This window comes from Tachysurus fulvidraco, chromosome 9 (genome assembly GCF_022655615.1).
Source record: "Tachysurus fulvidraco isolate hzauxx_2018 chromosome 9, HZAU_PFXX_2.0, whole genome shotgun sequence".
In the NCBI taxonomy this organism is placed as follows: Eukaryota; Metazoa; Chordata; class Actinopteri; order Siluriformes; family Bagridae; genus Tachysurus; species Tachysurus fulvidraco.
Window position 1 is genome coordinate 13,935,257 of NC_062526.1, and position 14,262 is coordinate 13,949,518.

General features: G+C 39.1%; 2 protein-coding genes across 5 annotated transcripts; one reads left to right on the forward strand and one right to left on the reverse strand.

Annotated features, from left to right (window-relative positions):
• Positions 1 to 363: 363 nt before the first annotated feature.
• eif2b1 (eukaryotic translation initiation factor 2B, subunit 1 alpha) lies at positions 364 to 6,455 on the reverse strand. The gene is made up of 9 exons (XM_027145577.2): positions 6,070 to 6,455; positions 5,856 to 5,957; positions 4,578 to 4,714; positions 3,784 to 3,900; positions 3,562 to 3,674; positions 2,392 to 2,460; positions 1,999 to 2,074; positions 1,791 to 1,916; positions 364 to 745 (listed from the first exon to the last, which is right to left on the reverse strand). Exons 1-9 carry the CDS (start codon positions 6,080 to 6,082, stop codon positions 590 to 592), a joined length of 909 nt encoding a protein of 302 aa, XP_027001378.1. The 5' UTR covers positions 6,083 to 6,455; the 3' UTR covers positions 364 to 589.
• Positions 6,456 to 6,542: 87 nt separating this feature from the next.
• gtf2h3 (general transcription factor IIH, polypeptide 3) lies at positions 6,543 to 14,110 on the forward strand. 4 transcript variants are annotated; one of them, XM_047819134.1, is made up of 14 exons: positions 6,543 to 6,697; positions 7,866 to 7,987; positions 8,171 to 8,250; positions 9,903 to 10,009; positions 10,101 to 10,249; positions 10,375 to 10,437; positions 10,782 to 10,811; positions 11,309 to 11,337; positions 11,447 to 11,527; positions 11,623 to 11,676; positions 12,234 to 12,302; positions 12,428 to 12,563; positions 13,627 to 13,663; positions 13,789 to 14,110. In XM_047819134.1, exons 2-14 carry the CDS (start codon positions 7,978 to 7,980, stop codon positions 13,856 to 13,858), a joined length of 915 nt encoding a protein of 304 aa, XP_047675090.1. In that variant the 5' UTR covers positions 6,543 to 6,697; positions 7,866 to 7,977; the 3' UTR covers positions 13,859 to 14,110. The 4 variants fall into 4 exon arrangements, with proteins under 4 accessions (XP_047675090.1, XP_027001375.2, XP_047675092.1 ...); XM_027145574.2 differs by having other exon boundaries at positions 11,447 to 11,521; XM_047819135.1 differs by lacking the exon at positions 6,543 to 6,697 and adding an exon at positions 7,482 to 7,506.
• The last annotated feature ends 152 nt before the right edge of the window (positions 14,111 to 14,262 follow it).

Genomic DNA, 14,262 nt, shown 5'->3' on the forward strand with positions numbered 1-14,262 from the left:
TGGAGGATCAGTGACTGTCTGGGTGTTTTGTTGTAAATGAGTCCCTAATTTATCCTGAGCAGTTAAACTACACAGAGTTTTTTTTACACAAATCCTCCAGGTTATGCATCTTCTGCATATTTCACCTCCTTCCATATGCAGCTTTATGATGTTGAGATTCATCTTTTCAAACTGAGGGACTTGTACATTATGAGACTATTACAAAAGCTGTAATTCGCTGATGCTCACGACGCATTGAGTTGGAGTGTAAACTTCTGAACAGGGTGATGAGTGTAAATTGTTATTAGTTTTGTCTCCTGAGAAGCGTCTTTAAACAGCCCCCCCCCCCCCAAAAAAAATAATCACAAACATCACAATGTAATATCTGATTTCTGTCCATTAAAATTTCACATTTTATTGTTTATTTTGACTTTAAATAGGAACAATGCAAGAACCAGAAAGATGCCATTTTCTTACTTTGTCAGTGTTTGTTGTACAGTGAAACGTTTTTCACCTGTATGTCAAGTACGACTATTCAAATCCAGGACGTTATAAAGGTGGTTGGTTCTGAGAGATGGCATCGAGGACCTTGATTTGATATGAGAGAGCGTTATAAATAAAGCTTGATGAGCTCATCGCTGACCGCTGAAGGGGTTAACACACCCAGGTCAGTGAAAAGCAGAGTGATGAGAGATGGAGGCGTATAGTCGATTATTGGATGCTCCTGGTTAAAGTCCTCTGCAGTTTTCAGTGTATCTGCTTTATACTGAGACAGAAAGAGTTTTGTTAAGACTATATAGTTACATCGCCATCTACGTACTGCAGCAGTATGAATACAAGCACAGGACAGTCTTTATGACCACAGCAGCAGATCTCAGATGATACTAATCTATATTCATCCACATGACCTAAAGCACTGAAGCAATCATGAGATGCTCAATATATGATTATATATCTTGTATATCTGATATGATTCTTATCAGTCTTGGGATCCTGATGTTACTTTGATTCTTTCATCATCAGCAGAGATTTTAAGTACTTTGATTTGCGTCTTTTTATCATCAGCCCCATGCACTGCAGTCCAAATGACATCCCATCAGTGTGTTGGTCAAGTGAATCGTTACCTCCAGTGCCGCTGAAGAGCTTGTCGAATACTCTGACGTATGTATAGTATATGTGCAAAGTAGTATGAACACCTCACCTGACCATCAGAACATCCCATTCCAGACCTAGTCCTTGTTCGATTATATAATAAATCCTCATGCTTAGTGAACTACAGGAGCAATAGTAAGTTTGGGTGTTCAAGTTCTTCCCAAAGATGTTCAGTTGAATGAGTCAGGGCTCTGTGTAGGACAATAGAGTTCTTTTTCCAACATTAACACACACCTTGTCTTCAGGGAGATGCTTTGCTTTGTGCACAGCTGCAATGTCATAATCAAATATATAAACAACCTCATAAACAACAGCCTGAGATGGTTGTGTGTGAAACTCTCATGAGATAAGCAGTGGACTGAAACACTCAAACCAGCCTGTCCGACACCAACATGCCTCAGTCATAGAGTTCACACGTTTCCCCTCATCCTGATGCTTAATGTGAGCATTAACTAAAGTGCTTGGTCTGAGACTGCATGATTTTATGCACCATGCTGCTGCCACACGACTGGCTGAATGGATTACTGTAGAATTGAAGAAGCAGGTGCACTGGTGTTCCTAATAAAGTGGTCAGTAAATGTATATTTCCGACATTAAAATTAATAATCATATACAGTACGAAAAATAGATGTGTAACTACAGAAGTGTAAGGAGCTCACCTTAAATCGTTCAGGTACATCCTGCTGGTTGAGCGGGTAAAGGCGAACAAACTTGAAACTCTCAGCCACAACATAAAACGGCTTGTTGTGCGCTTTGGAGCACACGGCCATCTGATAGGTGCCGATCTATGGGATAAAATGGACACATATCCAATATCTCGTTTTCAACCGATGTGCCTGGATGTGCATTAACAGACATGAACCTGACCTTGTTTATAATGCCTCCGCTTTCAACGACACCCTCAGCACCGACAATCACCAGGTCGACCTTCTCCATGATGTATCTGAAAATGGTTACATTAATACAGTATCACATTTAACAAGTCAATCCTCATCCTTATGATTTGTCTTACCACATGCTTTGAGAATTTGGTAAAAGCTTCAAAGCCATACCCCTTTTACAGTTTATACCCAGAGGCTTATTGCTTATAAAGGCAAATAGTGTTTAAGACACATCCACAGTAGACTGAGATGAGATTCTCAAAGCTGTACCTCCTATCATATCTGAGATGTTTTGGGATATGGAAATAAAAAGTATTTTCTATTTTTAAAAATGTAATGTATTGTTAGAAATCCAAGTGGGTAAAAATGGTTGTTTTACCCGACTGCAGCATCGAGCACTATTGTAACTGGGATATTGAGTCTTCGCAGCTTTTCGGCCATGTGGTGACTGGAAAAATTAAACATAAATACTTCTTAGGAGCAATCATAGGCAGGTCAGGTGGAAGAACTAAACACAACAGAATATTATGATGACTTTACAACCGCAAAACACTAGAATTTCATCTAGAATTCTTAGAGCCCTCACACTGCCCTAATCGTTTGCAGATAATGTCCAAAACCACTGTGGAGAATGTGGGGATATACCCCAATCAGCCATAACTTTAAAACCACCTGCCTAACTCTGTGAAGGTCCCATTGTGCTGCCCCAACAGCTCGGACTCCTCAAGACCTCTGAAGGTGTGTTGTGGTTTCTACACCAAGCAGCAAATTATTTAAGTCCTGTAAGTTACAGTGTGAGGCCTCCATGGATTGGAATTGTTTGTCCGGCACATCCCACAAATTCTTGCCTGGACTGAGATCTGAGTAATTTGTAGGCCAACTCTTTGTTCCTTGAACAATTTGTGTGGCGAGAGCATCAGACTGCTGAAAGAGGACACTGCTATTTAGGTCTACCATTGCTGTGAAGAGGTGTACTTGGTCTGTAACAATGTTGAGGTGGGTGATAATGTAACATCCACATTAATCCCAGGACCAAAAGTTTCCCACCATCCACGTAAAAGGAAATGCGATTCATCAAACCAGGTCACCGTCTTTTATTGCTCCAATTTCTTACTTCCCCATGACGCTGCTGCCGGTTCACCACCAACTTGTTCCTCGTCTCTCAGATCCTTACAACTTTGAGAACTGACTGTTCACTTGCTGACTAATCTATCCCAGCCCTTGACAGGTGCCAATGAAACAAGATAATTCATGTTATTCATTTCACCTGTCTGTGGTTTTAACGTTGAGGCTGATTACGGCAAGTGGCTATAGATCAGCACATGGCTGCATTTAAATAACTGAACAGATGCTTGAACTGATTTAGAAATTTGCAGTCTGTCTGTGCAAAATGGAAACACTGATTGTCCTTAAAATGATCCAGCAAACATTATGCTTCATTTCATTATGGGATTATTGTAATGCTTACAAGCCTTTCTGAATACTGTCTGATGTTTACAGTAATAAACATATCTCGGCTGCAGAGTATCTGCGGCTTTTTGGGACTCACCCAGATGAATCCGGCTGTGATTCTGTGACATAGACAGTAAAACGTTTCTTGTCAGCTGCTGCGCTTTCCAGAACTTTCAGCACAACCCTTGACAAGGAGTGTGTGAGAATTTTCTGTGAAACAAAAGTTGAAGGTCTTGATTAAATTGAGAGTTCTACACCCAGAGAGTTAAATATAAATGAAAGATAGAGAATTAAATACAGTGCTTTGCAAGATGCTTACAGCCCCGTCTTTAATAAACGTGTGGCAAAGTTTGGCCACTTTGCCTCGGGACAAAGAAATCTTCTTCAGAAAAAGTTCTCCTCTGTCCACCATGACGTTCTTGCACTGGGAGAGATCCTATCAAGAGAAAAGCAGCCGTTTGTGGAAAATAATCAACAACAAGGGAGTGTGTTGTGGGCTGAAGTGAAGCAGAGCCAAAGTGTTTGATTTTTTCAATACCAGTGTATCCCACTTCTACTACAGCAGTCTGCCAAAGATAAAATTTTTATGTAATAAAATGACCTCTCTTTTCTTTCTCACTCACTCTCACTCATTTTCTACCGCTTATCCGAACTTCTCGGGTCACGGGGAGCCTGTGCCTATCTCAGGCGTCATCGGGCATCGAGGCAGGATACACCCTGGACGGAGTGCCAACCCATCGCAGGGCACACACACTCTCATTCACTCACGCAATCACACACTACGGACAATTTTCCAGAGATGCCAATCAACCTACCATGCATGTCTTTGGACCGGGGGAGGAAACCGGAGTACCCGGAGGAAACCCCCGAGGCACCGGGAGAACATGCAAACTCCGCACACACAAGGCGGAGGCGGGAATCGAACCCCGGCCCTGGAGGTGTAAGGCGAACGTGCTACCCACGTGCCCCCCCCTCTCTTTTCTTTTTTATTCATTTATAAATGTCGACTTTCCCACTGTACTGCATCAAAGATCCGCAACACACGACAAAGCAATGTGTATCTCTGAGCTTATTGTGTGTGTTAAATTGTGTTTGTCCACACATCTGACTCACTGGATGCTCCAGTGATGTGAGGCTGATGAATCGGAGGAAGAGTTCTCCTCCTGATGACACGGCCACAGAGGAATCAGCCTCCTGCAGCCTGCCGATGGCTTTGGTCAAGTTCTCTCTTAGGCCCAAAATGGTCTCACCTACAGACAAATATAAATAAATAATCCTCATATCAGAATATGACAAATAAAAAATAAGAAGCAATAAAAATTAGTATGATAAGTGGTATTCAACTATAAATTATCATTATATACATCCATATTATATTATATACATCCATCCATCTATTCACCCGTCTTTTCATACATGCGCCCATCCATTCATCACTATATCCATCTACCCACACAACCATCCATCCATCCATCCATAGTTTATGGCTATAAATAAGACTCTTTGAAGTGGTTATGTTTTTGGCTTTCAACAAGACAAGACTTATGTTTATTTGTCCAATATTTTCATCATTATCTTATTAACATAATCTACAGAAGATCTCCAGGTTCTTTTTCCTAATTTGTCACATTCATTTATTTTAATCAGGGAAAGACATAAGAAACTCACCGTCTTATTTGTCTTGTCCTGCACTATTTGCACTAGGTTGCACAGTTGCACTTTATGTGGCTAAGACTAACTTACTAAGTCCTTATCTCTGTCTTTGTTTTATGTAGCACCATGTTCCTGGAGAAACGTTGTCTCATTTCACTTTGTACTGCAACAGCTACATATGGTTGAAATGACAATAAAAGCTTCTTGACTAAAGACTAGCTGATGCAGTTACAGCTTCAAAGTCATGGGTATGATCCTGAGCTTGGTTGACTTTGTGCTGTTTATCTATATTTTTCACAATCATGTACAACTATCCATCTCTCTGTCTGCAGTGCTGGACAATTTACAAATTAGTGTCATCATTTGAGAAGGCGATTCAGAACTCTGTGAACACTGAAGTACCTGAAAAGGTGATCTGGCAGTTTTATCATGTCATAAACATGGCGATTACAAGAAATAAGGAAAGACTGGATAGCTTTTCTGCACCAAATAAGATGACAACTCTGAATGTCCGTGAAAGCGCTTTCCTTTTCGTAGCAAATACATGTCACATGAACTTGAGACTTGAGTTTGAAGACAAAATATTGTAAAGTATCTTTGAACTGTTAGAAGCCATTCGCCTCACACTTTCACCACAGAGTTGTGGGTTCGACACCCACCTCTGCCTTGTGTGTGTGTGTGTGTGTGTGTGTGTGTGTGTGTGTGTTTGAAGGAGAAGTAGTTTAATTGTGGTCTTACTCTGATCCCTCTTCAGGAACTCTAACAGAGAGCGGATGGCTGCCACAGCAGAGGCCACATCTGGATCTTGGCTCATCTGCGTCCTGAAATACTCGACCAGCTCTGAGAACAAACAGGACCACAAAACTAAATACAAGATGCTCACATTGTCTGTTGGGTGGATTAATGCCTTTGATTTATACAGTAATTAATATTACAGCAGGTTCAGTCGTACCTCCTTCATCCATATTACAGATTCCTGTCTTGTGTATTTCCAACGCTGTGTTTTTTGCTCCAAAGTATTACAGAAGCAGTTGTTCAGAAGTGAAACCTTTAAGCTGTAGCTCACAGTTCAGCAGTCATTCTGTTCCTCCAGCACGTTGTTGCTGACGCAATGAAGACAGAAAGCAGTTCACACACCGATACACACCACACAACCGTGTTTCAATACACTTTACGAATTCTTGATTAAGATCAACAAACTCTCTTTCGTCACTTTTCACTACCGCTTGTTTATAAAAATCGGTTGGTCTACAGAATCCCCACAAAACACAACATTTACTTTCCAACCCGTTTTAAGACAAACTGCGCGCTGATTGGTTAATCCTTCCGTAATACATGTGACACGACGTAGCGTAAGTATGATACAGCCAATAGTAAAGGAATCGTTCCTTAATACAGGCCATAGACATCCACACCTTAGATGTCGCCTTGATTCTAAAAATGCGTCAAAACCGCCGCCATCTTGGAACAGGGGTCTTGTACTTCGAATTCATGGACGATGCCGGGACTTTTGTGCTGCGTTTGGATGTTCAAATGAACGAAATCTAAAAAAACAGACAGCAAAGGATTACATTTTACAAGTGAGAATGTGTCTTATGATATTGAATGTTACGACATTTATTTCTGGTTCCGTTGGTTTGGTTCGGTCCTTAGGTTTAACGACCGCAGTTAATACATGCCAGAGTACCCATTAGATTTTGACAGTTAGGAAAACCAACAATGTTTGTAGATTCCGAAGATCTTAATAAGGACATTGACCCATGCTTTTTTTGCTTAAAGGTGAAGACCCAACTTTATGTATGTTTTGTAAGATTCCCTTATCTGTCAAACATATTTTGATTGTCCTGGACTTAACACAAGCTGCTCTTTAATCAAGTTACTTCACTTAAGGACATATTTAATGACATTATGCCTGAAAAGGTTTTGGATTTTTTTTATCGTATGTTAATTAAAAAATGTATAACATGACTTGATGTTTATATTTGTTTTGTTTTTATTGTATCTATATATTTGTGTTTTTGTAATTAAATTTTGCTATGAAAATAGCTTTGATTGCTGACATGGTATTAAAATAATCTGATTCTGAATCTAAAGCAGAAGTAGGCTCTGAGGACATATTTGGTCTTCGTGAACACATTGTTGAGACTCAAGATGCCATTGACAGCGCCACTTTAGCTTAATTTCACTGGTTGTCTGTGCCTTACATAAGTTGAGACAACGCCATGTCGCAAAGGTTCATACTCTGCAACTGCAGAGCAAAAGTGTCAGGAAGAAACTGCATAATGTCGTGATGTTGCATGGATACAAAATAAACCAATACAATTTAAATGTTTAAATTAACATGTATAGTCACACCATTGTAGCAGTGTTGCATGCAGTAGGCTATACGGTAAGTAGCGATTGTTCATTTGAAGTTTACTCAAGTGGAAGAATGTAACTAATAAACTTAGACCTACTAGCACTATGCGTTATATTTTGAAAAAGTAGATTATCTTAATATCAAAACCTTAAATTTTCTCTGGACTCAATGATAAATACATGTCTGTCCTTTGGAACGAACCAAAAAAAAAACTAGAAAATCGCATTCATGACGATTTATGGTGATTTTATTTCCGTTAGACCTTTGCCTACATTGACGCTGATGCATTAAAGAGTCCCCTGTTCCAAGGTGGCGGCTCTATTGACGCATTCGTTCCAATGAACTGCCGTACCCAAGGCGACATCTAGTGTATATATCTATGATTACAGGCGGCCGGTCTCGTCGCAAAACGAGTGGAAGCGAAATAACATGTAAAACAGATGACAGGCCGTGGTCGCATAATGATTACGTCACAAACGGCAAGGAACAAGGCGCTCGACAATGGCTTCAGGTAGCTATAGATGTTTGTGACAACTTTCCATGTTTATAATGCACTTTGTTTTAACTGTTGAGCACACAGTTTTAATATGTTTATTTTACAGCACAGATTAATTACGTTAGTGAAACATGCTGCTTCTTACTGAAGCTGAGAAATCTGTCTAATTAAACACAACAATCTGTTTCTGATTAATAGAAGACGAAATTAATCTCCTGGTCATTGTGATAGACGTCAACCCGATTTGGTGGGGGCAGCAGTCTCAGAGACAACCTGAGGTACGTGTGTTTGTGGGAAAGCTTATTAGAAGTGTGTGTGTGTTATAATGATGCGTGTGTGTTATAATGGTATATGTGTGTCTGTGTGTTGATGTATGTGTGTTATAGTGGTGTGAGTCTGTGTTATAGTGGTGTGAGTCTGTGTTATAGTGGTGTGTGTGTGTGTGTCTGTGTCTGTGTTATAATGGGGTGTGTGTTTTTGTCAGTGGATTTTTTTTCTTCACATACCCCAACTGAGGAGGTTGGGGTCAGAGTGCAGGGGCAGCTATGATACAGCACCCCTGGAGCAGGGTTGAGGGCCTTGCTCAAGGGCCCAGCAGTGGCAGCTTGGCTGTGCTGGGCCTTGAAATCCGATCCTCCGATCAACAACCCAGAGCCTCAACCATTTGAGCCACCACTCAACTGGTGTGTGTTATAATGGTGTGTGTGCGTGTTATAATGGTGTGCTTTATAATGGTGTGGATGTGTGTTATAATGGTGTGAGCATTATAATGATGTTATAATGGTGTGTGTGTTTTATATTGATGTGTTATACTGGTGTGTGTGTCTATTGTGTGTGTGTGTGTGTGTGTGTGTGTGTGTATGTTTGAGTTATAATGGTGTGTGTGTTTTATAATGATTTGTTATAATGGCGTGTATGTGTGTGTGCTTTATAATGATGTGTTATTAAGATGTGTGTTTATATGTGGTAAAATGTATTATAGTGGGGTGTGTGTGTTATACTGGTAGGGGTGTGTGTTATACTGGTAGGGGTGTGTGTTATACTGGTAGGGGTGTGTGTGTGTGTGTGTGTGTTATAGTGATGTGTTATAATGGTGTGAGGGTGTGAGTGTTACAGTTTCTGAATCATTTGTACGAAAGTTTTTTTCCCACATGTGAGTTTTGTCTACTTTTTAACTTATCAGTTTTATCTTATCAGTTATTATTAAAGTGATAAATACCACTTTACTGGATGTGTACTGGATACACACTGGATCCTTCTTCTGTTGCTATAAACTACAGACTCCAGTTCTAATGAAGTTGGGACACTGAGTAAAACATAAATAAAAAAAGAATACATTGACATGAGTGAATATTTTAAAAAAACAATAAAGTTTATCAATGTCAAGTCAATGTGTTGTGTTTTTATTTACGCTTTACACAATGTCCCAACTTCACTGGATTTGGGGTTTGTATATCTATACTTCAGCACTGTTGGGGTATAAATATGACACATGGACGTTTTAATTCCACGAGCCAAGTGCCATCTTATGTACATTACAACAGTTGTGAACATTTTTTCCCGCTCCATCCTCATGTTTCCTCTGTCTTCAAGTAAAAATGCTGCTTATTTACCAAGAAACCAGAACGTCCTCCATGCTGACTGAATTTTACAAAGGTGCAGCTTATGGAAGGAGTCTGCAGTGTCAGTAACTCTGACAAGAGATGGGACAAGTGTTTATAGCTGCTATAATGGAGACAAGAACAGAAACTAACTTGTTTTTAAAACAGTGAATCTGAAGTACATGTATCATAATACTCGTATAATTATTATCAAATTGTGGTGTTTTAAGAGGAATGTGATGTTATCAGTCTTCAGGGTGGTAACAGTATCAGCACATTATGTTGGGCAGCTTTACACATTATTTTCCTTATTTTCTCCTTTCCTTCAGTTCACTCTGTCAAAATGTATGGACGCAGTGATTGTCATGGCAAACTCCCACCTAGTGATGACGAGATCCAACAAACTGGCCATCATCGCCAGCCACTGTCAAGAGAAGTATGGGCTTGTTTTTAATTGTCGTCATAATTAAACATTCATTCAGACTCACCACAGTCTGACTCCAATTTTTTTTTATTTCTGTTCGAAGTCACTTTCTATACCCGAGCAAGCACTGGAAAGCTGGAGATGCTTCTGGGGATCATTTAGCCGTGTATGGTAATGGTGACGGCAAATACGAGCTGCTGTCTGTTGCTAATGACGTAATCACCGAAGAGATCAGGAATCTCATGGCCAGAAGTGAGTTACACGTGAACCCGATATCTCGGGTGGGGGGAAAAAGTGACTTTTGACAAGGTCTGATAATGTCTGTAATCGAAGTGTATCTAAGCAGTAATAAACATCTCTTTCCTCCTATATTACAGCGCAAGTGAGAGGCCACCAGACCGACACGTTACTGGCCGGGTCCCTTGCCAAAGCTCTCTGCTGTATCCTTCAAAATGTTCTGTCTATTCTAGTTTAATATTCTCTGATATACAGATCATCCCTCCATCCATCCATTCTCTATACCACTTCTCCTTCACAGCAGAACCTGTAGTTTATCTTAAAGTTTATCTTAAAGCCCCCTGAACTGGGGTTCCAGCTCATCACAAGGCAAAATCACACACTCGCATAGCCTTTTTATCAATAGAGACAATGAAGAGATCAGCCTACAAGACTTCACACACCCACACACAAGGCAGAGGTGGGTAGCGAACCCCCAAACCTGCGGTGAAGGTGTGAGGCAAATGGTTTAACAGTTCAAAGATTTTCTTAAACAGTTGGCGCTCAGATATTCATCGAGTGTCTAAGGAACTAGAAGGTAAGCCTTGTTTTCAGAAAAAAGCAAATAATGCGGTATTCTTGTTTTCTTTTTTGATATAAAATTTTATTGTGATTATAAAGTTGAGGTGTTTGTCAGGGTGGTGAGTAATGGTGTTATATCACACGTTGCAGAAAGGCAGCTGTCAGAAGTTGACAATAGAAACCTTTTGTTTGTAGTTTACACAATGACAAAATTAGGGAAGTCCAGATAACTTGTCTGAAAGGAAGAAGCTCATATAATATCACTGGAATACGTGATGTGTGAGTCCTGATTAAGTCTCAGTTCATGAAGCTATCTGTTTGTGCTCTCTCAAAATGTTGAGGAAATCTTTGGGGCAAAGTCAGCAATAAGTTGTTTATCCCTGAATATGCATCACACATCCTCCAGGCAACTGTGAATAAAAGCCTGATGTGTCCAGATACCTGATCTGCCTCACATTACACCTGATCTGCTTCACATGATTTAATCATGATTTTCTTATGTTCTATTTGCAGCTGGCCAAGACATGAAATCAAGGATATTGGTGAGAATATCCCATCTGATTTCAGCAGCTAGTAATGTAAATATGAGAGAAATATTTAATTCAAATCAATAGCTAACTCGGTAGCTAAATATTTAATTCAACTTGGCAGGTGATAAAAGCAGCTGAGGATTGCGCTCTGCAGTACATGAACTTCATGAACGTGATCTTTGCGGCACAGAAACAGGTCTCCGTAAGACAGTTTTATTATTCTTCAGTAGTGTAGTACATAGTCGAGAATGTTCTCACAGGAAACTGCTCTCTCTCTCTCTCTCTCTCTGTTTATAGAATGTCCTGATTGATGCATGTGTGCTGGACTCCGATTCAGGCCTTTTGCAGCAGGTTTGTTTTCAGGTTTTGATGAATCGTCGATTAGCAGAATAGAAATTGACTTGCAGGACATTTTCATCAATATAAACAAATGATTTGATTTTTCTGGCTGATATAAAATTAGTTTTTAATTAATTAATTTTAGTCTGTCTTCAGTGTGAGACGTGTGTTTTTCACGCTGTTAAAAACATCTTCACATTTAAGATGTTTATGAACAAGTATGTGGGGTATCACAGAGAGGAGAAGTTGATTTGATATCCCCATTTACTTTGAAGAAAGACATTTGTGTGGAAAATTTTACAACTTGTTAAATTCCTGAGTGTCTATGTTTATATGAGCTTCATATGAACCTCCACTGTGGAGTGAGACATGATGAAGCCTTTGTTTGGTCTTTGATTGTGTTACAACAAGGTAAGTTCTTAGAATCCACATATTGGATTAGTCAGAGATGTCATACTATGGCTAGTATTAATCTGAAATTTTGTATGTAGGGATCCAAAGCAGAACAGCAAACAAAGTAAAACCTCACGATTTCCATTATGCATATTTGTTTATTTGATATTTTATAGGCTTGTGACATAACTGGTGGTCAGTACCTAAAGATTCCCCAGAAAACCGCTTTGGCACAGTATTTGTTGGTGAGTTAATTATCCATTGTGAGTCTTCAGTAGATGGACTAACCTTAGCAGTGTCCTCTACATCATGTGTGATGTTGGTGCTGCTATTGAGCAACGTGTTATTGATTTTGTAATGTTTTGCCCAGTGGGTTTTCCTGCCTGACGCAGATCAGCGTTCCCAGTTGGTTCTTCCTCCACCGGTACACGTTGACTACAGAGCAGCTTGCTTCTGTCACCGCAACCTCATCGAGATCGGCTACGTCTGCTCAGTGTGTCTGTCAAGTACGTTGTTCACATCCAGCTCTGTTCTTTTTTTCCACTTTGTGATTATGTATTTAGTAAACACTGCTGTGGAAATGAGTCTTCCTTCCGGTTCCATCTTCTTAAAGTCAAAGTCAATGCCTGAAACAAAGTCTATGGCAAACACAAGCTTGTATATTTTCTTGTTTTTTTCTTTTTTTCTACAACATAAAATCCTCACTCCTGTTTTTTTTTAAAGCTTTTCTGTGTCTGTTTTTCATACTTAATAACATTTTAAGTTTTCTTTCATTCAGATTCCTTCTTATTATATTTCATTCTAATCAGTCAACATGTTTTTAAATAAAGATTGAAAGAGTTGTCATAGTGGCAGTGATGTTGAAGTCTGCCTTTTACTTCTAATGATTGTATTTAGGCTTCAAAATCCCTATATGTTGTACCGATTATCTTGATGAACACAATGTCTAAGAATCATAAACTTTTTTTGGACACAGCCTATGTTCTGCAGTGGTCCAAATGCCAATAGAAAAATACTTTTGGCTTTTTGTCGAGGGAACCAGAGTGATAATTATTTCCACATTGGACTACAAAACTATATCATTCCTGCAGCACACTATAGGCCATAGTACTCAAAGGATACTGAATATCTGAATTACTAACAAGAGATAAAGCACTTGATACCTCGCAGTAAAATCTAGTGGTGGATTTTACCAATGCTTTGGGGCTGTTTTGTGGATGATGGAATCTTGTGATGGTTGACCACTTATGATTTAGAATGAAAAAACCTGCATGCATCTGCCAAGAGGTTAATACTCATCTGTAGATGAAGCATAAAAAAAACAGTGAGCCCTGAACTTGTCACACTCAAACACATGGAAATCACCAAATATGTGTTTTGTAATGACTCTTGATCATTACAGGATTTGTAACTGTGTTCAAAATTTGGAAAAGCTTTAGATGTTCTGTATCGATCAGGACCAAGATCCCACTATTGTCACATGGCAGATAATTCTGTTAGATTACTATAAAAACTGCAGATATTGATGTCTTATGCTGTTTTCACTTTTTTCCTCTCGCCATCTAACAGTATTTTGCAACTTTAGTCCAATCTGCACAACATGCGAGTGAGTATTTATAACTCTTGACTCTTTTCTACTTGTTTCATCTCTTAGCACATGTTGCATTTTCACAGAATTTGCTGTGTGGACGATTGGAGATTTTATTATTTTTATTTCTTCCATGTTTCTAGGACAGCTTTTAAGATTCCACTGCTGCAGATGATGAAAACAAAGAAAAAGAAACTCAAAGCGACAAACTGATCCCCTCTTCCGTGATGTGACCTCGAATATTAATTCAGAACTGAGTTTTATGTGAATGCATTTTTTTTTTTTTGTGAGAATAGAACTCAAAACAATGAAAGTGCGCGTTTGATTTTTTTAATATTTTTTGTAAGAAATGTGCCTTTAACAATAACAAGCATTGATTTGCTATGGACAGTAATTTCAGGAAAGTATTACAGGATAAAATTTTTGTATTTGTAAATAGAAAATAATAATGTGTTTTCGATTGTACATTGAGTCTTTCTTCTTTGGATTAGAGCCAGGCTTGTGGTCATTTTCCAGAAATACAGTAAAGAGGCAAAAATTTGTTAAACAGAGAAATATTTTATTGTTTCGGTAGTAAAAACTCCATACAATCAAGGACCAATTAATATTTCTAGATT